Consider the following 21,301-nt stretch of genomic DNA (forward strand, 5'->3'; position numbering starts at 1 on the left):
CCTGTTGAGAGGAGGGTGTGGCACAGGGTGTGGATGGGGTGGAGCTTGTGGCAGTGATGACACCTCCCGTCATTCTCAGGGTTGTCGTGCCAGGTTTATTCAGGTGACTTGCTGCAGCAGCTGTTACCATCTTCACTGAGCCATCTGACAGCTTCACCTGAGAACCTTGAGACCCACCCACTACCTGTTAATCAAACATTAAAAGAAAGAAGTTGAAAAAACCAACCTACCAAAGGCTCTGTTCTTTACAGTGATAAATAAAACTGTAAGCCTTACAATCACACAAAAATGTAAATAAGGCACATTCTATTGAACAACTGCAATCTACAATGAGATTCTCCTACTCTCTTTTTAACATTGTGTTTTTGGCAATAATGGACTTTAATATTCATGCCAATACAGCTTCACTGGACTTGAAAAGAGAGTGAGAAAAAGACTGCAAATATCTCCCTTACATAACAGCATATGCAGGGATACAGCTAGAAATCTTTAACTTGTTTCTCACACTCATTCTCGCATGTCTTTCCTTCTAAAGTTGCTTCTCTCATGCTCTTAAGCCCACAGCAAATACCCTCCATCAAACACAAACACTCCACCATGACCTCCAGAGTACTGAAGTAGATCAGGCATTGATAAATATGTATGGTCATCTTACTGCATGCAAACAACCTCTAGCAGGTCTAACACACCAGAGGAACAGGTTTGATTTAGTCTCACCTGTGCAGAGGGGAGATCACGAGAATTATAATAAACTAATCAGAAGCAGAAATCATGGTGCCCTATGTGCTTCACTTTATGAAGAGAATTATGAGGGTACGATTCAAATAGATAATTAAGCAACAAGAAGAAAGGTAGAAAGAGAAGGAAGGAAGGAACAGAAGCCCATGAGTGTATGTTTACAGGTTGAATTACAGCTCAAATGTCAGCTGCAGGCATACTCATTAGCCTTTATCTTATAATCAGGACACACACACACACACACACACACACATACACAGAAAGGGCTCTAGAGAGTGTGAGCTCTTCAGAAGAGGCGTTGTGTAACTAATGAAAGTGCAGCAAGTGAAAGAAAGAAAGAGGAGAGATAAAGCAAGATCAATGAGATGGAGAGAGAGCATGAAATCGATGACGAAGAGGGAGGAAATAAAGGCAAACCCCTGTACACTTTTGCTTTTTACAGTAGGTAAACTGATCCCACTCCTTCCGAGTCACTGAGTTTGAGTGTGTGCGAGATTTATTCCTATATTTTATTGAAGCTAACTTATTAAATACAGATGACTGTTTTAGCAAGAGAAATTAATTTGTGGCTGAATACATCTCTGCTGCATTGTTATCTACAGTGCCATGGCAAAAAGGAATGACATTTTACAAGAATCGTGAGATTGTATTCTGAATGTAATAAAAAGTTAAAGTGGTCATGTACTGTGAAATAAAGTAAAAACATCTTCTATCTGCACCTAAAATAAAAACTACAGCATGACTTGAACACCTGTCCAATCCAATAAGCTCCAATCAGTGCAATCCAATAAATTATTATAATATAATATTCTAATTTAAATAATACTAATTGTATTAAATATTGTAATATATAATTTTATATATCAACTAATAATGTATAAATAATACATTACATATGCCTGTAGTAGCTATACAACTTTACAGTAGAGGGGGAAGATCAAAGGAACAAGATTTTACTTTGTTACACACCTGAGCCAATATGGCTGCCTTCTGTCCAGCTGTGACCCGAATGGCCTGCTGGCTACTGGATGCAGGACTGGATGCCACGTGACCACCAGAGCTCTGTTTCCCAGAGCCCCCCGGCTGGCCAACCAAGAACGTGCCCTGAAGAGAGTATTATAGTGACTATGTCAGCATAACCCAAACTGACAGTAAAGGCTTCTGGGATGTGCGTGTGTCTTTGGACATGGATTTAAACGTATTAAACAGAGGTCATTCAAGTAGTGTGCGAGAATTGTTTAAATTGAACTAAACAACTAGTATGTCAGGATCAATTCTACTAGTTAGTGCGTGTCATAAATTATTTACAGCAAAGACTATTACCTGAGGAGTCTGTTTGAGGATGTAAGAAGTGTAGGATAAATTGGAAGGCAGGCTGCCTGACCCTGAGGACCCACTGGAGGAATGTGACCCACCAGAACCAGAACTCTGAGACTGCTGGCCTACAGACAGAGATAAACCTAGTTAGATGTTTATCTGAATAATGACAATGTTCCCAAATTCATATGACATATGTGTCTGACCTGCGCTGTGTGAGGCTCTCAGAATGGCTCCCTGTGGGATCAGTAGTAGTTTGCCTTTGCCCGATGGGTTCTTGCTATTGGTGGTCAGGTAGAGTTTGGTGCCCGGAGGCAGATTAGCCAGGTTTGCCAGGTTATTTGCTGGTAGTTGTAAGGTGGCCATAACTAAAAAAAAAAAAAAAAAAAAGACAAATCACCACAAAAACAATTAAACAAACAAGAAACATATTATATCAGGAAATAGTACAGTGTCAGAGAATAAAGGTTGAATATGGACAAAAAAAAGATTAGGTAAGTTATCAGTGAATATCAACTTGATCTGCTCCTCACTGAATGTTTTTATCCATGACAGCACATGGCTATATGTTTTCACTGTACATACACTTCTGTTCAAACTCTTCTTTTTGAACAATTTAATCCTTTTATTTATCAGGGTAGCATTAAACGGATCAAAAGTGACAGTAAAGACATTTATATTACAAGAGGATTTATATTTAAAATAAACACTGTTGACAAAAATAAATGCTTTTGAACTTTAATTCATCACAGAAGCCAGAAGAAAATCAAGAAATGTATCATTGTTTCCACAAAAATATTTAGTAAAAAGTTTTCCACATTGATAATACAAAATTCACTTGAACACCAAAACAGCATATTAGAATTATTTCTGGAGGATAACATGACACTGAAAACTGGAGTAATGGTTGTTGAAATTTCAGCTTTGCCATCACAAGCATAAATAACATTTTATTTTATTTTATAAACTGATTAAAATAGAAAACACTCATTCAAACTTGCAATACAATATTACTTTACTACATTTTTGTACACAATTTAATTTTGGTGTAATCTAAACTGACATTATAAGTGGACTCGTAAGATGCAAAAAATGTGTAGAACATGGAACCTATACAGAACATATAGCAATATAGCTTTGAGTCTATTTCATATACCACTAACAAGCTTCCCAAATGCATCAACATATGGGTGTCTTTAAAATTAATCAAACTAAATCCTGTTTTTCCCTGTGGCGGCAGGGAGATACAAGTGTCTGACTGAGTAATGGAGTTTCCTAATGGTTTAGTCAGTATTGCGGTACAGCCACACACACTTAGGTTGAGCCCTGTGAAATTTCCCTCTCAGCACAACATCTGCTGATCAGCCTGACAAACACTTCTCCGAACACGCAAACAAATGCACAATCTTGTTCTTTCACCCACACACACACTACTGTTCCGAGCATCTTAATTAGCATCCCTGGAAAGACAAATGCTTTTTGAACTTTGCGCACATACACACACTTCACCTTCTAAAAATGAATACTTGCACACTTTTATTTCAAAATTCAGATACACATCTATGCATCTACACAAACAAGCACCTCTCCTAACCACAATCAAAAATGCTTTTTTCACATTCATTGGTCCAAAATATTAAATATGAAGTTCTAATTGGTTGAGACTGTCAATTTATGTCGTTTTCAGTGAGGACAGAAAAACCTGATGCTGGCAAACTGTTAAATTAACCGTGGTTATGATTAGTTATCTCGATTTGTTTAAAGAAAAGACACGGCAGAGGAGAGATCACATGAATTATATGGGTCACTTTATGGCATAATGAGGGTCATGAAAAAGTGTGTACACTGACCTCCACTCTTGCCACTTCCTCCAGACCCACTTGCTGCCTTGGTAACAGCATGCACCTGCTGTCCCGCGATGCCGCTTGCACCACTGCCTCCTCCACTGACGATTGCTTTAGCAACGCCCTGTGCTACCACTTGCTTTTGGCCCACCACCTTGGACACAGAGGGGCTGGACTTAGCGACCAAGATCTGCCCGCTGCTCATGGAGACCTGTTTGACAGCAGAGCCCAACGGAATCCCCAACACCTACACAAACACACAAGCAGTTACTCTGCAACTGAAAATACTTGTAAATTGCACAACTGAGCTATCATAAATCAATAAATCTAGCAGTTTTGGTGTCCGTTTTATATAAAATATTTATTCACCATTTTTCACCAACTCATATTTTTAGTATAATCAAAAGAGGTGTGTACAGTACTGTTTAAAAGTTTTAGGTTGGTGAGGTTTTTGCTCATCAAGGCTGCATTTATTTGATCAAAATACAGGAATCTTCTATATTCAAATATTTTAAAATATAATGTATTCCTGTGATGCAAGGCTGAATGTTCAGCATCATTACTCCAGGTTTCAGTGTAACATGATCTTTCAGAAATCATTCTAATATGCTGATTTGCTGCTCAAGAAACATTTATTATTATTATTATTAATGTAAAAACAGTTGTGCTGTTTGATGTTTTGTGGAAACCCTGACACATGTTTTCAGAAATCTTTGATAATTAGAAAGAACAACATTTATCTGAAATATAAATCTTTGGTAACATTATAAATGTGTCACTTTTGATTGATTTAGTTCATCCTTGCGGAATAAAATCTTTTGGACTCCAAACTTTTAAAAAGTAGTATTTTATCTATTAAGTCTTATTTCAATTTGAGAAAGTCATTCACAACTAAATAGTAATGCTGAAGCAATGTTGCTATTAGTGGTTACACCTTAAGGATCTGAAAACTTTTGCTCCTGATCGAGAAATATTGTCGTTTTTAAGTTAAGAACAAGTTAAAACCAAGAGATCTAAGGAGTAATATGAAAAAATATGCAATAAGTGTGCTGAAGACTCTAATGTAGAGTTTGAAAGTTAAGACGTTTTTTGCGCAGAATGCCATACTGTAGATGAACAGTCTCTAAACAGAGTGTACGAGTGACTTTGACTCTCAGGTGCTAAAAAAAAAAAGGCTGCAGTAAAGAGACGAGTAGGAGGTCCACAGAGACACAATGATCTGAGATATGTTTAGACTGCATGACCACAGCGCACTCCAGTTTCAAAAACTCTCTCAGACAGGACAGCCTGCATTGAGGGATGAAACTATAAAAATACAGAACTGAAGTATGGAACAAGCTAGACATTATTTTTGGACATTATAGATGCATCTGAACAATCCTTGAGCTACGATGCCCAAATATGTAGGTAAGCAGCTCACTAGGTACTGAAAGAGGCAAAGAATGGAACAATAGGATTTGGTTTGAAAACAGTCTAAGAATGAAGAGTCAACCAACTATGAAACATAAATAGTCAAATTGAACATTATCACAATGGTAAACACAAAACAAAAGAGTATTCATAAAAACCTTGCTGGGTGTGGCACCTCCAGTCCCCGCCCCACTCTGTTTTTGTGACGACATGGCTATCATGTGACCTCCCTTCACTGTCACATACTGTTGTTGCTGCTGGGATGCTGTGGTGGAGACGACCTGTTGCTGTGGTGACGGCTGGGTGGGCACCTCTCCTGGTTCTTGCTTGATTATAACCTTAAGACAGACAGACAGACAGACAGAGAGAGAAGTTTTATTACTCTGTGCTTGTCATATTACAGCGATATGTGCACTGAAAAGCCATCATTTTGATTCACGGTTCAATTTCAACCAAGACATTTTCCAGAGATATTGGGTGTGTGATCCAATCCGAAGTTAATTTAGTGAATTACACATTCCCTTGGGTAAGATAAACACATGCTTCTATGAGGGAGAGGCTGAACACTGAGAAGAACTCAGTGAACTTGAGTTGAGATTCACCTCTCCAGTCAGTAGCACACAGCAAAATGTAAACCAATGCAAACTCCATCTCAACATCACTGTCATATCTCTCATATAAATAAAAGTAAAAATTCACACTCAAACACTGTAACCCTGAATTTAAAATTAAATGTTCCTGAACTACAGTGTAAAAAAAAAAAAAATTACCAGTCAAAATCTTTGAAGTTTGACTCATTCTTTATTATTATTATTATCAACATTCTAGACTAACAGTGAACTATGAAATGAAATAATGGGAATTCTTTAGAGCTCTAAAATGTAAAAAAAACTCTTATTTAAATCACTTTTTGAAGGTCTCCACCCTCTGTCTAGATATTAGCTAAGCTGTTCATTTTTTTAAGCAACATTGTTTTAAAGTTCACATATATGCTAGACAAGTGATGGCATTTTAAATTAAGAAATATTTACATAAGCATAATTTATATTTACAAAACAAATTTTAAGCATTTAGGCATTCAGACAAAAGTTTTTAAGATCATGTATAGTTCGAGAGGTCGGCCGATATATCGGCCAATATTTGGCATTTTTCAAATATAAGTTTTTCTGTTTGGCCGATACATTCGAGGCGGGACTCTTATTTTGACGGTGCTGAGAACAGCAGCGCCTGAGCACACACCGTCGTTCAGTTCTGTCTAATACGGATAGAAGTCTGTCTAATAATCAGATAGAACTGTTAAACAAAGGGATTCAAATGAATACAAAAAAGTATTATAACGACTGATTTTATATTATTAATAGAAAGGCAAACATTATAATACTTTCTCGTTTACCGTCAGCATTCAGCAAATACGCATGTATATCATTTAAACAAATCTTTGAATGGCTAATGAACATTTAATTTCACAAACCTTGCAAACTTAGTGTGCATGTGTATCCTGCATGATCACGTGTGCTCTGTGTGACAATCGGTCCATGTGAATTGGATGCTTTAAACGTTAAATTCGTGATTTCAAATTATGCTGCGCTTTATGCATTTGCCCACGGTCATATTCATGTCATTTTCACTGTGTGCTGTATGTAAAATGAGTGTTACCTTGGCTTTATTTGAAAAAATATGATTCCCAATGCACACAAACTTCCAAGAATATTGGTGTTTATTTCCTTTTTAATTAAATATTTATTTATTTGTGAAAAATACTCTGTCATCTAAAGTATAAGTATGTTTAATTTACAAATAATTTTTTTAATCTATTTTCAAATTATGTTAAATTTCTTATAAAAAATAAAAAATAAAAATAAAATTTATATAAAATAAAATTATATCGGCAACCCTGCTTTCCAAGATATCGGCATCGGCTGTCAAAACAAACAATATCGGTTGACCACTATATAGTACCATTCAAAAAAGATTTTTTTAAAGAATTAATTCAACATTCATAATAAGGAATGTTTCTTGAGCTTCAAATTCAGATTTCTGAAGGATCATGTGACACTGAAGCCTGGAGTAATTGCGGCTGAAAATTCAGTTTTGCCATCACCGGAATAAATTAAATTGTAATAATATTTCACAATATCAATGTATTTTTGAGCAAATAAATGCAGGCTTGGAGAGCAAAATAAACTTTTATCGAAAACATTAAAACATCTTACTGACCCCAAACACAAGCTCAAATAATTTTTGACTATTCTGAAGAAACATCTGTGGACCATTCCCACTGCATGTCCACGTATGAGTGTGTGTGTGTGTGTGTGTGTGTGTGTGTGTGTGTGTGTGTGTGTGTGTGCGCGCGCGCGTGCGCTCTGGGAATACTTCAGTCCTCTGCACAGCTTGCGCAAAAGCAGCAGCATCACGCCACAAGATAGATGTCCCATTTTAAACCTTCACACACACATAGCTGCTGCAGACCTCTTACTGCACCGCCTGGCAGTAACTATTAATAACTACCGGTGTTAATTTAGCCCGCAGTGTCCAGAAAACTTTGAAACACCCTCAAAGAATAACCCAGATAGTGAGAAAGAGAGAGAGCGAGAGAGATCATCACCTAATTTGAGTTAGTTTTTCTTCAGTTCAACAGTGGGACAGACAACCTATTACTGCTTTGGTTGGTATGAATTATCTTTTCACATTGTAAATAAAATGCAAAGAACAGCAGAAGCCATATTAATAGCTCTATAGAACAATGACAGAGAACGTAATCCCTATGTAGGGGTACCTTCCTCTTACAAGCTCAATTACAGCTCTCTCTGAACACAAATGGGTACTGATTCATCATGCTAATCTGCCTGAAGGGGAATTGATTGTGCCACATTGTTTTCAACAGCCTATATCTGTATTTTTCAATTACAGGTGATTTCACTCACAATACCCATACAATTTCTACTGATATTCTATTCTCATCCACTCACCCTTCACTTCAGTTGCCTTGTAGGAGCAAGAGAGAGATGCTCACCACTTTAATGCATAGTAATAAATCAAAAAGACTGCTAAAAGGAGGCAAAGCACATTTACCAGTAGGTAAATTCTTCTGCACAAGTCCTACACATATGGCTGGACTAGAGCAGCAAGTCCCCAAACTGCAATCAAATGTGAGTTGCATTGAATAAATCCATTCACCGAGAGAGTCAATCTCACCTTGACCCCAGAGGACAGGAAGCTGCTGGTGTGAACTTTAGGAGCAGGTGAACGAGCACCATGGGCTGTGCTGCTCTGCTTGGCCGTCGGACTGCCTGAGATGAACACATGAAAACAGCAGATATAATAAGGAAGTATGACACTTCAAAAAACTTAATGAAGTTTAACTTGACATCCAGCATATGTCACCAGAGAGAGGGGAGTTGGAAGATCGAGTTATGACACCTTGATTAAAAATGACAAGGTGTTGAGAAAAAATAAGCAAATAAATAAAATGAAGCATTCATGTATGAATCATTCACAACAAGATCAATAAAATGCATATAGAAAATAGGTGAATTTCCTTTTAATTTCAAGGTCTATTTTTTTCAGTGCGGCAAGATTTTTATGGACCCCTTTCACGAGTATTACGAAAAGAGTGCTTTCTTCTACATTTACTTCATGTGTTTTTGTGTGTCAATATATTATGCCATTATCACAGTGCTTTTTGCTCTTGCTCAGGTTTAGGACTTTCTCAGAGGTCTATAAAAATACGGAGCAGAATTTCTACAAACATTTTCATTGCTTTGGCACAAAGAGGTTTCTGTCTGCATCGTTGTGCACAATGGAATAGTGAGTTACGCTGCAGCTCATTGTTTAACTTAAATGTGTTAAGACTGCAGCTCTGCTCTTCTGTGCTCAATTTATCCAGTATATATGCGTGAACTGACAAAACAAAGGAGTTTATTTACTCCAAATCTCATAATGCACCATCCCCCAGGATGCTTGGCATGCAGCTTCTTCTCCAGATTTACAGCCTGATTTTCACAAGCTCTGTTCTCCAATAACACAAAGACAGAGATCTTACAGCTCAAGACATGCAAACAGTGATTTTCTGAAGCTGCTCTGACACTCCAACACTCCATTTAAATAGGAAAATGAATTAAAATGTTGTCATAACACTGTTATTTCAAAGAAATAATTGTTTAATTTCTATAAGGTGATCTTTATTTTTAAACATGTTCCTACAAACAACTGAATGAATCAGGACAGTGAAATAGCTTCACTCATCTTCAAGTAAAACAGATACATTTTCCCTGTAGGGTATCCTCATTTCTGGGCGATGCCTTAATTCATAAAAGCATGTAGCAGAATATTTTATATGTTGGTTTTAGTTTTAATTCAAAGCAGCTGTTTCTTAGATGTTCAGACTTCATTAATGTCTCATTTTCATGCTGTTGTATGAATTCTGCAGAGGCCTTCTCAGAACACAGCAAAGTTATTAGAGATGAGATGTGTATAAAAAGCTGCATACAAAGACAGCACTTTTTTTGCATTCAAAGATCCACTGAAATGTTTGAATCATGTCTCCTACTCTACCTAGATACAATTTAGGGCATCATTGGCTTGAAATAATTCATTTTGAGCATCCAACCTCAAAACAGGGTTTCTGCAAGGTTCAGAAGGTAAATTTAAGACTTGTTTTAGACATTAAAGTAAAGAAAATATATTTGCTCCCAACCACTGGAATATTACTACACCTTCTGATCACACTGCAATGTTCATCCTCCGTACTTGTATCTTGTTTACCAGTGCAAATGTCTAAAGATTCTTGAAATCAAAATGCACTTACTTAAGTAAAATGACAGAAGATACTTGTTTCCTGTGAAATATATGAAAATAAAGTGACTTTATAATTAAACCAAGAACAAATATCTGCCAGTGAGCTCAGAAAAATGAAAAATTTCATACCTCACTGACTGATATTTGTTCTAGTATTAAGCATAAACTCAAATCAATTTGTTCAGTTTTTCAGTTTTTGTAAGCATATCTTCATTTAAGTATGTTTAGATATTTGTACTGGAAAACAAGTGTCTTGTCAGCATTTTTAGCGATAACAGAAGTGTTGGAACGCTCATCTTCAATGTCCTACCTACATGTCAAGCATTCTACATTTGAATCAAATGCACTCATGATGCTCTAAAATGCTGACTAGATAGACAGCCATTAGATATTGAATACCAGCAATTTTCTAAAGCCCAAGAAAAATGACAACTATGACTCCAATAGTCATGGCACGGAAAATAGTGTAGAGTTTTGAGAAGCATCTGTACATTTGTTCCTATTATGTCCATCTCTAATGGTCACGATATTGCTTTAGCACCACAACACAGAGCTCTGACCACCCACACACACACTCATCTTCCCTGAGAGAGCATGTAGGTGTGTTTTTGTGGAGGACTGTGCGTTTTGTAAAGATGCTAACTGGGGTGCCAGAATGCAGTTATAGGTGATGCAGCATTTGCGAGAAGCACATCAGTTGTGCAGCCATGAAGGTGGAATTTGTTCTTACACACACACACACACACACACACAGAGTAATGTTACATCAACTGCATACTCCACACACTCCTAAACTCTCAGTGATGTGGTCGCTATGGCAACCTGGTCTTATGATGGCCTGTAAACCCACAGCATGAGTCACGGGAAAGAGTGAAGCAAAGAGAGTGTGTGTGTGTGTGTGTGTGAGAGAGAGAGAGCACAAGAAGGGAAAAGAACTAAAAGGAAAACTTGTACTTTGTGATTTGTCTTCATCATTCACTCCTGACACTTTCTCACGGTGTCCTCCCCATGCTCGATACGACGAATTTCTGAAAAAGTAATTTCTCTGTCCTCACTAAAACTAGAATGTTACCGCAAAGCAACAACAATTGTAGCCGATTAGAACTTGTCCGATGTTGAATATAAAGGAGATGAAAAAGAAACCTAGAGACCAATATCTGACAAAACTCACATCAACATTGAGGACATGATAGTTATCATGTAGTAAAAGCGACAGAGTTACTCTGTGTGTAGGGATGAGGGAGAGTATGTACCTGTAGCTGCAGATGTTGATGCAGCCATATTAATGACTTGGCCTGGTTTGTCCACGATAATGTAGGGGTTGTTTATGATTGAGGGGCTGGACTTCATGTGCACTGGAGTGGATGATGATGTCCGGGGGAGAGGAGAGTGACTAGGGGTGGAGATAGGAGAGCCTGGAACACAAACATTGTGTTTCTATGATTAAATTTATAGTGTGATCCTCATAAATTTCTCATCGTGTTTCAGAGCCACAGACTGCAAATCCATAATGCTTTACAAAGCAGTTTCACATCTTTACAATGGTCTTCTTTTCTTGTCTTATCGAGACTGACTGGCTGACTTTAAACTATTTTTGAGTGTCAGAGAATACAGCATTTTAATAAGTCAATGGTAAACAGTGTCATGTTAATGCAAGTTCATACCAGACTGCTACAAGACAGGTATTTTCCTAGATTTGTCTACGAGTATCACAGCATCAAATCTTTGAAAGTTAAGCACTAGTAAGTAAACAAGATAGAACTGGTAGTTTGGTAATTTTGCTTGCCAATCAAATTTCAGATGTTTTGGCAGATGTTTTTTTGTGGATATATTCAATATTCATTCATTTTACCATCGTGAACTAGTGAAGGAACAGCTGCTTCCTATCAGTGTGAAAATGAAGTTTGGCTGCCACTTGTGGGCAAAACACAGCAATCGAACATAAATGTTAGAGATATGGTGGCAAAAGTGGGTGGTTCTTGGTTAGAATAAGAGAAAATGTGGACCAGACTTTATAAAGAGTAGGTCTGGCAAGGCAAGACTAGGACATATCAGACTGAGCTCCTGTAAGATCTGCTGTCACACACTGACAGCAAATCTATAATGCATTACAGAGGAGTTTCACAACTTTCTCCTTTTCTCTAGAAAATCGAAACCTCCAGCAGAAAAAAGCCAGAGCAACATGAAAGAGACTGTATATAGAGGATTTTACTGCTTGCATTTCAACTCTGCCCTTCTCCACCTTCTTTGTGCACCTGTGAGACTCACCAGACACAATCTTGCAGCTCATCGTAATCGGCTGGAATGATTTCCCAGGTGATTCGGCGGGACTGGGAACTTGCCCTTGTGAAATTATCTTACAGCTGGCCGTGATTGGCTGAAAAGCTGAGTTTCCGTGGGAACCAAGGGTGATTTTCTCAGACCTATTTGACTGTGAAGTTCGTTCAGAACATGAAGAACGCACCGACTCACTCTTGACAGTCACACCTGGAACTGAAATAAGAGGGGCAACGGTCAATTTTGTAATCAATAGATCTAATCAATAATTCATTTACACACATTTAAGTACTAGAGGTATCTTTAGGAACCAACTTAAGTTGTCGTCCCAAACACAAAATGCATTTTCATACAAGTGATTTGGAATGGAATGAAGGTCTAGTCTTGGACTAATACAGATTTTCAAAACAGCTTCCGCTGCTTATAGGACTGTGACGTGGCAGATTTTTACCACCGCGGTGGTAATGGACCAACTACCGCCGGTGGCACGGTGTTGTGTATATTTATGTATATATAATTCGGAAACGCAAAAATAAATAAAAGAGGCTCAATCATCTATTAACAAACATGCGTGTTTATTTTAGCACTTCCGTCAGTGAACACTCAGCCTGCAAAACACTAAAATAAATATCAAAGAAATAATACAGTTAAATAGGAAAGTAGCAAATAGAAAATAGTGAAGTTAAATACACCCTGTCTACCTCACGCGAGCGGCGCCGCAAGAACCCATTATAATCTGTGATGCTGTCTACACTAGATGTTGCGCGATACGACAAATCCCTCACAGTAAACTGCCTCGTCCTATTTATAACGTACTGACACAAAGTTAAAATGTTCTGTAGACAGACTCAACCTGTTGTGTTGTGACGTGGCGCCTGGTTTAGACACAGTTCACTGTTCCGCCTCCGAGCAAGCGGGCACGTGAACTCCTCGTCTACACGCGCTCTCTGTGGAATAGGAATCGCGGCGTATGTTGCCACATTTCTTGTTAGCATCTTCCATTTACCGCCGTCTCGTTCGTATTTGGCCAGTTTGAAGAAAGCATCACCAATACAAACCTGACCAGCCGGGCGTTTGCGATTAGAACTTGAAGACACTTGTACAGACGTGGATGGGTGACATGAATGGAAATGATTCCAGATCGGCGATGTAGTATTTGGTTTTCCAACAAGGTCCAACGCTCATCACGAAATAAATATGCTGAATGCAGAATAAACTGTATTTTCCTGCACTCAAACCTGCCAATCTAAAGGAAACGCCGTGTATGGTGTTTGAGGTAATTTGTGAATTTGCAGAAATTTATAGTCTAAATGAAACAATTTGCAACTGTTACTATTATTACACTTGTATACAAAACTTTGTATTATGCTTGTTATAGAATGTGTGACGTCACGTACACTACCGCTGGTGGCAATAGACAACTGCGGTGACAACTGACCACCACGGTGATGCGGTTGTCTCGGCGACAGTCACAACCCTAGCTGCTTATGCAATAAAGTGCAAACATCCTACTAATCCTCTTAATCAAAATAATCCCATTTTAAAGACACAGTGGGATACTTGTATAATTATTTTGTGTTACTATGTGGCATCCTGTGAGATGGACAAGCATTTGTGTATGTTTTGTCTACCTCTATCTGAGCTGGGCTGATCATCATGAGTGTGCTGAGAGGGAGAGGAGGGCCGCCGCGAGCCTTGAGCAGCTGTGGAGAAGGAACCAGACCCGCCCACAAACGGCAGATGAGAGGAAGATGATGATGATGATGAAGATGAGGGGGCAGAGGGGATGAAGTCATCACCTAGTGAGTTTCTGTGAAGCTCAACATCCACCACCTTTAGGAAATAAGAAACAAAGAGAGAAAAACTGGCATTTTAAAGATGAATCAAGATATATTTGACACCTGTAATAACCCTTGTCATCACAAAATCATTTTAGAACTGTAAAACCCTGCACATTCACTGTGTCCTGGCTGAAAAGTAATTTTATGAGTTCTGCAGCTTAAAAGAAACCTTCATCATTCTCAGCATTTCATTTTTTCCTTAGAGTAAATTTTTTTTTACTTTCTACACACCTTGTTGTACACACATTCTGGAAAATCAGTCACACGGATAAAACATTTAATTACGCTATGGCATCATGGTCAGAAACTAGATTTTATTCCCTTTTCTACTTTACAACAAATGAACAACAATAAATCTTCTTTAGACACTTTCACTCATAACTCGTTTTGTGCTTGTCGTCACCTTGAAGACTATGACATTTTCATCACTATATTCACAGCTGAGAACTTGACTTCTGTTCTTTGCCCATCTAGATAAGTGACATGTGCTCTGTTTAAGTTACCTTTAGTCCAGAACACAGAGTGTTTGTTTTATCTTTCAACCTGTGCTAAATGCGCTAAATAGATTCTATATCAATGAGATGATCTTATGTAATTCTGCACGTGTACATAATTAAGAATCTGCAAGATGCAATTTTTTTTATTTAGTACTGTCTTGATAAATAATTAACAAAACAGATATTTACATATATTCCACAAGACAAAATAATAACTAAATTTACACAAATTATCCAGTTAAAAAGTTTACAGGCTGGTTCTTAATATTGTGCTTTGTCTCCTCGAGCAGCAATGTCTGTCGACAGCCTTTTTTTGACAGCTGTGCTTCTACATAGTAGTACGTAATAAAAAGAAAACTCAATTTTTAGGATCTCTCATCTTAAAATAAAAAACTTGATTATGTAAACTTGTAAAAAAGTGGGCATGAAAGCTTATGAGAACAGCTGCAGTTTCATGTAAAGATTAAGATTACAGTCAGTTTGTCTTACCGTTTCAGCTCCCAAAGTCTGTAAACCTGTGTATGTTCTGTCAAGCTGAGGGAGAACAAATAAAAGATAAATAACAGAAGCATTAAAGAGCAGTCTTTGCTGCAGAGTATCTAAGAGGTTGATGGGTGGACACAAGTACTTTAATCTGTAAACTATTCTTTTTTCTTGACATCTCGATTCATCTCCCTTTATTTTATCTTTGTTATTTTAACCTATAACAAAAGGGATTGCTGTGACAACAGATAAAGAAGAAAGGAAATATCAACAGACAGGATGCTTTATAAAATCGACCATTCCACCTTTAGACTCAGAGAACCCCACATAAAACGATAGATTCGTGTAGACATATTCTATTATGCACAATCTGCACACACAAAAAATAAATGGAATCCTCCAAGTAAATTTCGGTGAAACAGAAGGGGATGTCATCTACTGTCTAAATGTTCCACAAAAAAGTACAAAGAAAGATAAAGAGGGAGAAAAGGAAAGATGAAAAGGGCAACAAAAGTGTCTGACCTTTAAGTGGTGGATGATGTCGATCCGTTTGTTCCGTTGGTCTTTAAAGTGAATCTGCAGACGGACAGGAAACTCTCCCCACCCTCGACGGGTCAGGTGGAACGGTGGCTCACTAAACACACAAACAGAGCTTAAAAAGAAACTTTCTCTCTCAGCAGACTGAACTTGACAAATGCACCACAGGGATGCTCATCCACTAGAGGGCACTGGCTGTTGTGTGCTGATATTACTTGGAGTTAAAGAAAAAAATAAAAAGAGCAAAATGAATCTTCACTTCACATTCGCAGTCAGCTTTTAGCAAGGATGCATTAAGTTTATCAAGAGTTCATTTAAAAACATATAATGTTACAAAAAAAGTATTTTAAATAAATGCAGTTTTTTGAACATTCTATTCATCAAAGAATACTGTAAAAAATAAATGTAAAAAAATTGCTGAAAAATCAGCTCTGTGATCACAGGAATCAATTATATTTTATTCTAACATAAGTGACCTTTCAAAATCCTTTTAAAAAAATCTTACTGACCCCAAAGTTTAGAAAGATAGTGTACATTATCACTCTCTCAGTTTTACATGCAATTTACATTAAGATATTCTCAATAACTACTGCAAAATATTACTACTGTATATCCAAATATGGTTACTCAAAAAAAAAAAAAAAAAAAAAAAAGGCTATACGGTGTGACGTAATCAAAACAATCAATAAGAGAGGCAAGCAAACACACACCTGACTTCCACAAGGTCATTGGGCTTGTAGCTGGGGTGCAGGAAGAACCAGACTTTCTTCACAAAATGATCGATACTGGGCTCTTTACGAGAACCTCGAACATACACCATCCATTTATGAGTGGACTGATCGTTCTCCTCACGTTTATCAGGGGCAATATACCTGAAAGAGAGAAAACAATAAGTCTAAAAAAATCAAATTCAAATCAATTTATAGACGCATCCATACATTCACTCATTGGTTGGGGAAGATTTGTTGTTGCCAATGTAAACCTCCCAGTAACTCTCAAAACAGCCAACTATACGGTTATATTTAAACATGAAACTCTAAATGACATTCTTCTTTAAGATTCAGTATGTAGTAGTAAGGTATCAGCTTTGAAAGGTATCCACTCAGCAGCAGCAAGGATAAAAGTTCAGTTTATTCGCACATGTTGTGAGTTTCTTTTCAGCTCAGCATGCATAACGCATTTTCAGCTACCTGCCTCAGTAATGTGATTTGTGCACTTCATTTTGAGTTTCTTGGGAAACAAGCATCTGCTACAAATATAAATGTAGAATGTAGAGCCATTCAGAAACCCTTTATTCAGATAAACATAAGATGGTGAGTTTTTTCAGCACACTGGCCCTGGAGTAAACGGTCTCATAAAGATCTTTAGTAGCTCTGCAGGCAAAAAAAAAAAAAAAAAAAAAAAAAAGTTTATCATTGCTCATATGCAGACACACACACTTGTGTCTCTCTCACATGCTCTGAGTGCATTTTATGAGGTAAAGTAGATGAGGACTGTGTGATAATGCGGAATAAATGAGGTTAGATAGTTTCCTAGGGAAAACTAAAGCTTTGCACCATGTGAAAGTTTATTGGGTTTCGGAGAAATAATACTGAGAATTTCAGGAGAAAGTGATGCATTTAAAAATTAATACAAGCTCAGAGAAATAAATACTGTTTCTCATAAATTCATCTGTCCAAATCACAAACTGCTACCATTCATTCAGCAGCTGTTTTTTTGTTTTGTTTTTTGACAGTAGAGCAAAAAAAACCATTTGTTCAATCAGAAATAAAAACTGTCATCATTTACTCACCCACGTCATTCTTCCTAATAATGTATCAATCATACTTTTCCATGCAATGTTACATAGCTCCTTACTACAGCTGTGCTATACTCAAAGTCTTCTGAAGTCGTACAATAGTTTTTTAAAAAGAACAAACCAGAATTTAAGTCTTCATTCACTGAAACCTCTGACATTGTATTTCACCTTGGTATGTTCATGACAGATATTCCTCCTTTTGTGTTCCACAGAAGAAAGTCAGTCATAGAGGTTTAGAATGATATTAGGGTGACATAAAAATAAGAGAATGATGATGGAATATGAATTTTTCAGTGAACTATCCCTTTAAGCTTGCAGAGCAGAGAATACAGCATCCTACTCAAGGACACATCAGCATTGTTCAGAGAAAGAGCACAAACATCAGTCAGGATCCCAGAGGTGCTAAATCAAAACTCTCCAGTGCAATAAAGATTTAGGCCAGAATGCCTCTGGTTGTTGGAATAAAGCTGATCTACACTACAAACAAATGGTAAAATATTCTTCAAATCACACAGGGTGCACTGTGTGCGCAACAGCCATTATTCTAATACAGTACATTTAAATGAGCAATATCTGATCTGTAAAAGAAAGGCAAAGAGACAAACGTAATGCTTCATACTTAGATACGTTGCCCACAACAATGGTTTTCTTCATGTAGAGCCGAGAGGCCTCATCTCCTGTAGTGTGGTAAGTTGTATGCTGCTCTAAGGATGATGGCACACCAAATGTGTCCTACACATGGGCATGTAATAAAAAAATGTTAATGTCAGGTACTGTAGGCATAGAGTAACAGTACTGTAGCACTTTCAAGCCATGCAATCCCTCAGTCTTATGTTCTGATAGTGTGTGGGCTACTAACTTTTCCTGTGTTCCTGCCGGGTCGTCGTTCACGTGGAGCGCCGTCCTCTCTCCCACTGTCCGTCTCCCTGTCCCCAGCCTCCCCATGCTGGCTGAGGGACTCGGTCTCGGACTGGACCTGTGATGGTGTCTCTGAATTCTGGTTCAGTGGAGATGAGGAGCGGGAGGGGGAATCCAAGGAACGTTTTATGGCAGGGTGGTTCAACACAGACGGGTCACTTTTAGAGGCCTGGAAGCAAATGAAATCAGTAATTTCAACAAAGCAGCAACAAAACTAGAAGTTTGTTCATGCAGAATGAGCAAAACCAGAAGTTCTCTCATTCGTCACAAATCCAAATATTCCATAATATTTCCATATTTGCGATGTAACGTATCTGAATGCTAAAATATTATTTATTATGTAAATTATAGGCTTTGTACTTCAGTCGCGTTCCAACGGTGACAGAGGCGGGCGGGCTGATGTTTGTATTTTATTTTGATAAAGTACCATCTTTAGCAATGCTGGATATGTACGTTTATTGCATATTATGCAAACAAATATGTAACTAGATTGAGGAAATTCGCAATGCATTATGGGTGCGGGCAGACGATAAAGAGTTTTTTTAGTGCGATTTGGTGATTGGTGGAGAATTTTTGCCAAAATCATGGGTAATGTATTTTGAAACATTAACGACCTCATAGATCACAGCAGGCCTGTCTTTAATGATATATCAATTATCATTTAAAATCAACTGCCCTATGGACAAAATTAATAGTATTTTTACTTCTGGAACTCTATAGACAAAATGTATCAGTGCATCTAATCTCTACAGAATACCTCAGGGACTTTAGGCTGGCCAGCACTGGCATAGTAGTTTGCGACGATGCACGCCCTGAGCTTGTCCATCATTCTCCTGGCCTCATTCAACCTCTGAGGGAAAAAAAAAAAACAGATAATAGTTCAGATTTTAAAACTTATCAAGTGAACTGCAGCTTTAGGTGTTTACTTCGTCTCAAGTACTTTGAGTTTTAAATTAAGTGTTGACACTGTACCCATAATTGAACTTAAATACAGTTTCTTAGTACTTGTTGCACCGCTGATTAAAGTACTTCTGGACTAACAAAGCACTGCTAGTCCTAAAATAAAGTGAGTATTGGACAGATGATTACCTGCCCGATAACCTCGATCTCATGCTCTTTATTCTTCATCTCAAGAGAAAACTGATCCTTGATGATCGCTTCAATCTTCTGCACCGCAGCTTCACGGGCTGGTAAAAATCAAACAAGCAGATTAAAAAACAACTTGTGTGATACTTTACATCACTGTTAGGAACTGTCTTACCATTCTGCTCCACCACTTTACTCCTCTTGTTCTCCTGCACTTGAGTGATGTCCTCATAGTCAGGATCTTTGTCCTCTATTTTCCTTTTCACCCCAGACATGGTCACTCATTGGCTGGACTGCAGACACAGTACACAACATGCCACATAAACAACAACAAACTTGTACAGGCACACAGAGGTAAGTCTCAAAACTTACAGCTGCTTACCTGCTTGCTTGTAATGTCTAAAAATGCGTCCTAGGTAGGCAGCTTGTTAAGTTGTGAGACACAGCCCTAGTTTATGATCATACTAGTTTGATTATATTTCCTTGACAAACTGATATTAGTTGTTGCAGAGGTTTAAAACCAACTAACAACAGAAATAAGTCGCTGCTAATCTGACACACATACACTACGCTAAACAAAACAACAGCTTTTTAAGCAGTTATTGCACAACTCACACCACTAACGCTTTTCTAAACTGCGCAAAACGTGATGTAAACACGCACGCAAGTGGTCAGTGTGTTTATTTACACGGTAAACCTACGCTGAATTGGCTGGTGAGGTGTTTAGCCGTTAGCTTCGGTAGGTCTCGCGCACATGAAAGTCTCGCGCGGTCACACGAACTCGTGCAGGGCGCGTTCCCGCTCAGGAAAGAGCGCAGCGAGCGCGCGGCCTACATAAGATGGGATCCAGGGACCCCCAGTGGGCCCGTGGAAATATTTATCACATTACTTTAATGAATAGGAAACATATAATGTAATGATTATTAGAACCCCTTTTTCACAGTATAAATTGGGTCTTTATACAATAAACTCAAACTAGATTATCTTTAAAACGTTTAAATTACAACATCTAAAAGATTGAAAACCCCTGAGCTAGGAAAACATTATTGGGCCAGTACCTGAGCAGAGAACTAAAATATTATATTAAATATTATTATTAATATAATTATATTAAAATATTATTCAAATGAGCTATTTTATTTTTGCAAATATCTGCTTCAGATTTCAGTATAAAGTTAATGCACTCCTGCCTACCTGCCGCTTAACATCACCGGTTTCACAGACAAGGCTTAAGCCTAGTCCTGGACTAAAATGTAAGTCTGAACTGTTTCAACTGAAAGAAATTTTCACTGACTGATCTTACAATATATCAGTGCCTTTGTTTTGTCTCAAGATGCACACCTGTATTGTTTTTTTTGGGGGGGTTTTCTAAGGCCCATTTATAAAAAAAAATACTTAAATGTCCTAAATGAACTATGGCCTAATGCTGGCTTAGTCTAAACCCTGTCTGTGAAACCAGGCCTTAGGTTTTTAGTTCATCTCACGGATCTGCCTGGAGCAATATATATATATATATATATATATATATATATATATATATATATATATATATATATATATAGGCTATATATAGGCTATATGTATGTATGTTCTATTTAGATGTAGTCCCAATAGTGTATTTCTGAAAAATACAATCCGCCAGGAGACAGTATATGCTAAACAATAGATGGAAATTTTGAACCTGATTTACTGAGTACATGCTATACCCGAGTCTGACCAAAGGGTGACCACATTTACAGCAACATCTAACCATAAATC

The 21,301-nt window shown here is 37.7% G+C and overlaps 1 protein-coding gene across 5 annotated transcripts in view; it reads right to left on the reverse strand.

Annotated features, from left to right (window-relative positions):
* The window catches only part of LOC306881951 (YEATS domain-containing protein 2-like), a 31,539-nt gene extending 11,192 nt beyond the window's left edge, over window positions 1-20,347 (reverse strand). Inside the window, exons 1-19 of one of the 5 annotated variants that reach the window (XM_079436345.1) lie at window positions 19,926-20,347; window positions 19,719-19,836; window positions 19,547-19,644; window positions 19,215-19,307; window positions 18,399-18,626; window positions 18,159-18,271; window positions 16,452-16,613; window positions 15,727-15,838; window positions 15,211-15,255; window positions 14,015-14,216; window positions 12,375-12,599; window positions 11,360-11,521; window positions 8,505-8,599; window positions 5,468-5,647; window positions 3,906-4,146; window positions 2,262-2,423; window positions 2,062-2,180; window positions 1,704-1,842; window positions 2-180 (exon numbers count right to left, since the gene is read on the reverse strand). In XM_079436345.1, coding sequence (XP_079292471.1) covers window positions 2-180; window positions 1,704-1,842; window positions 2,062-2,180; window positions 2,262-2,423; window positions 3,906-4,146; window positions 5,468-5,647; window positions 8,505-8,599; window positions 11,360-11,521; window positions 12,375-12,599; window positions 14,015-14,216; window positions 15,211-15,255; window positions 15,727-15,838; window positions 16,452-16,613; window positions 18,159-18,271; window positions 18,399-18,626; window positions 19,215-19,307; window positions 19,547-19,644; window positions 19,719-19,818 — 2,655 coding nt within the window. In that variant the 5' untranslated portion in view covers window positions 19,819-19,836; window positions 19,926-20,347. Of the gene's footprint in view, window position 1; window positions 185-1,695; window positions 1,843-2,061; window positions 2,181-2,261; window positions 2,424-3,905; window positions 4,147-5,467; window positions 5,648-8,504; window positions 8,600-11,359; window positions 11,522-12,374; window positions 12,600-14,014; window positions 14,217-15,210; window positions 15,256-15,726; window positions 15,839-16,451; window positions 16,614-18,158; window positions 18,272-18,398; window positions 18,627-19,214; window positions 19,308-19,546; window positions 19,645-19,718; window positions 19,837-19,925 lie in introns of all 5 variants that reach the window. The other 4 variants (XM_079436344.1, XM_079436346.1, XM_079436342.1 and 1 more) reach the window with 4 other exon arrangements.
* Between the last annotated feature and the right edge of the window lie 954 nt (window positions 20,348-21,301).

This window comes from Barbus barbus (assembly GCF_936440315.1).
Source record: "Barbus barbus genome assembly, chromosome: 15".
Taxonomy (NCBI): Eukaryota; Metazoa; Chordata; class Actinopteri; order Cypriniformes; family Cyprinidae; genus Barbus; species Barbus barbus.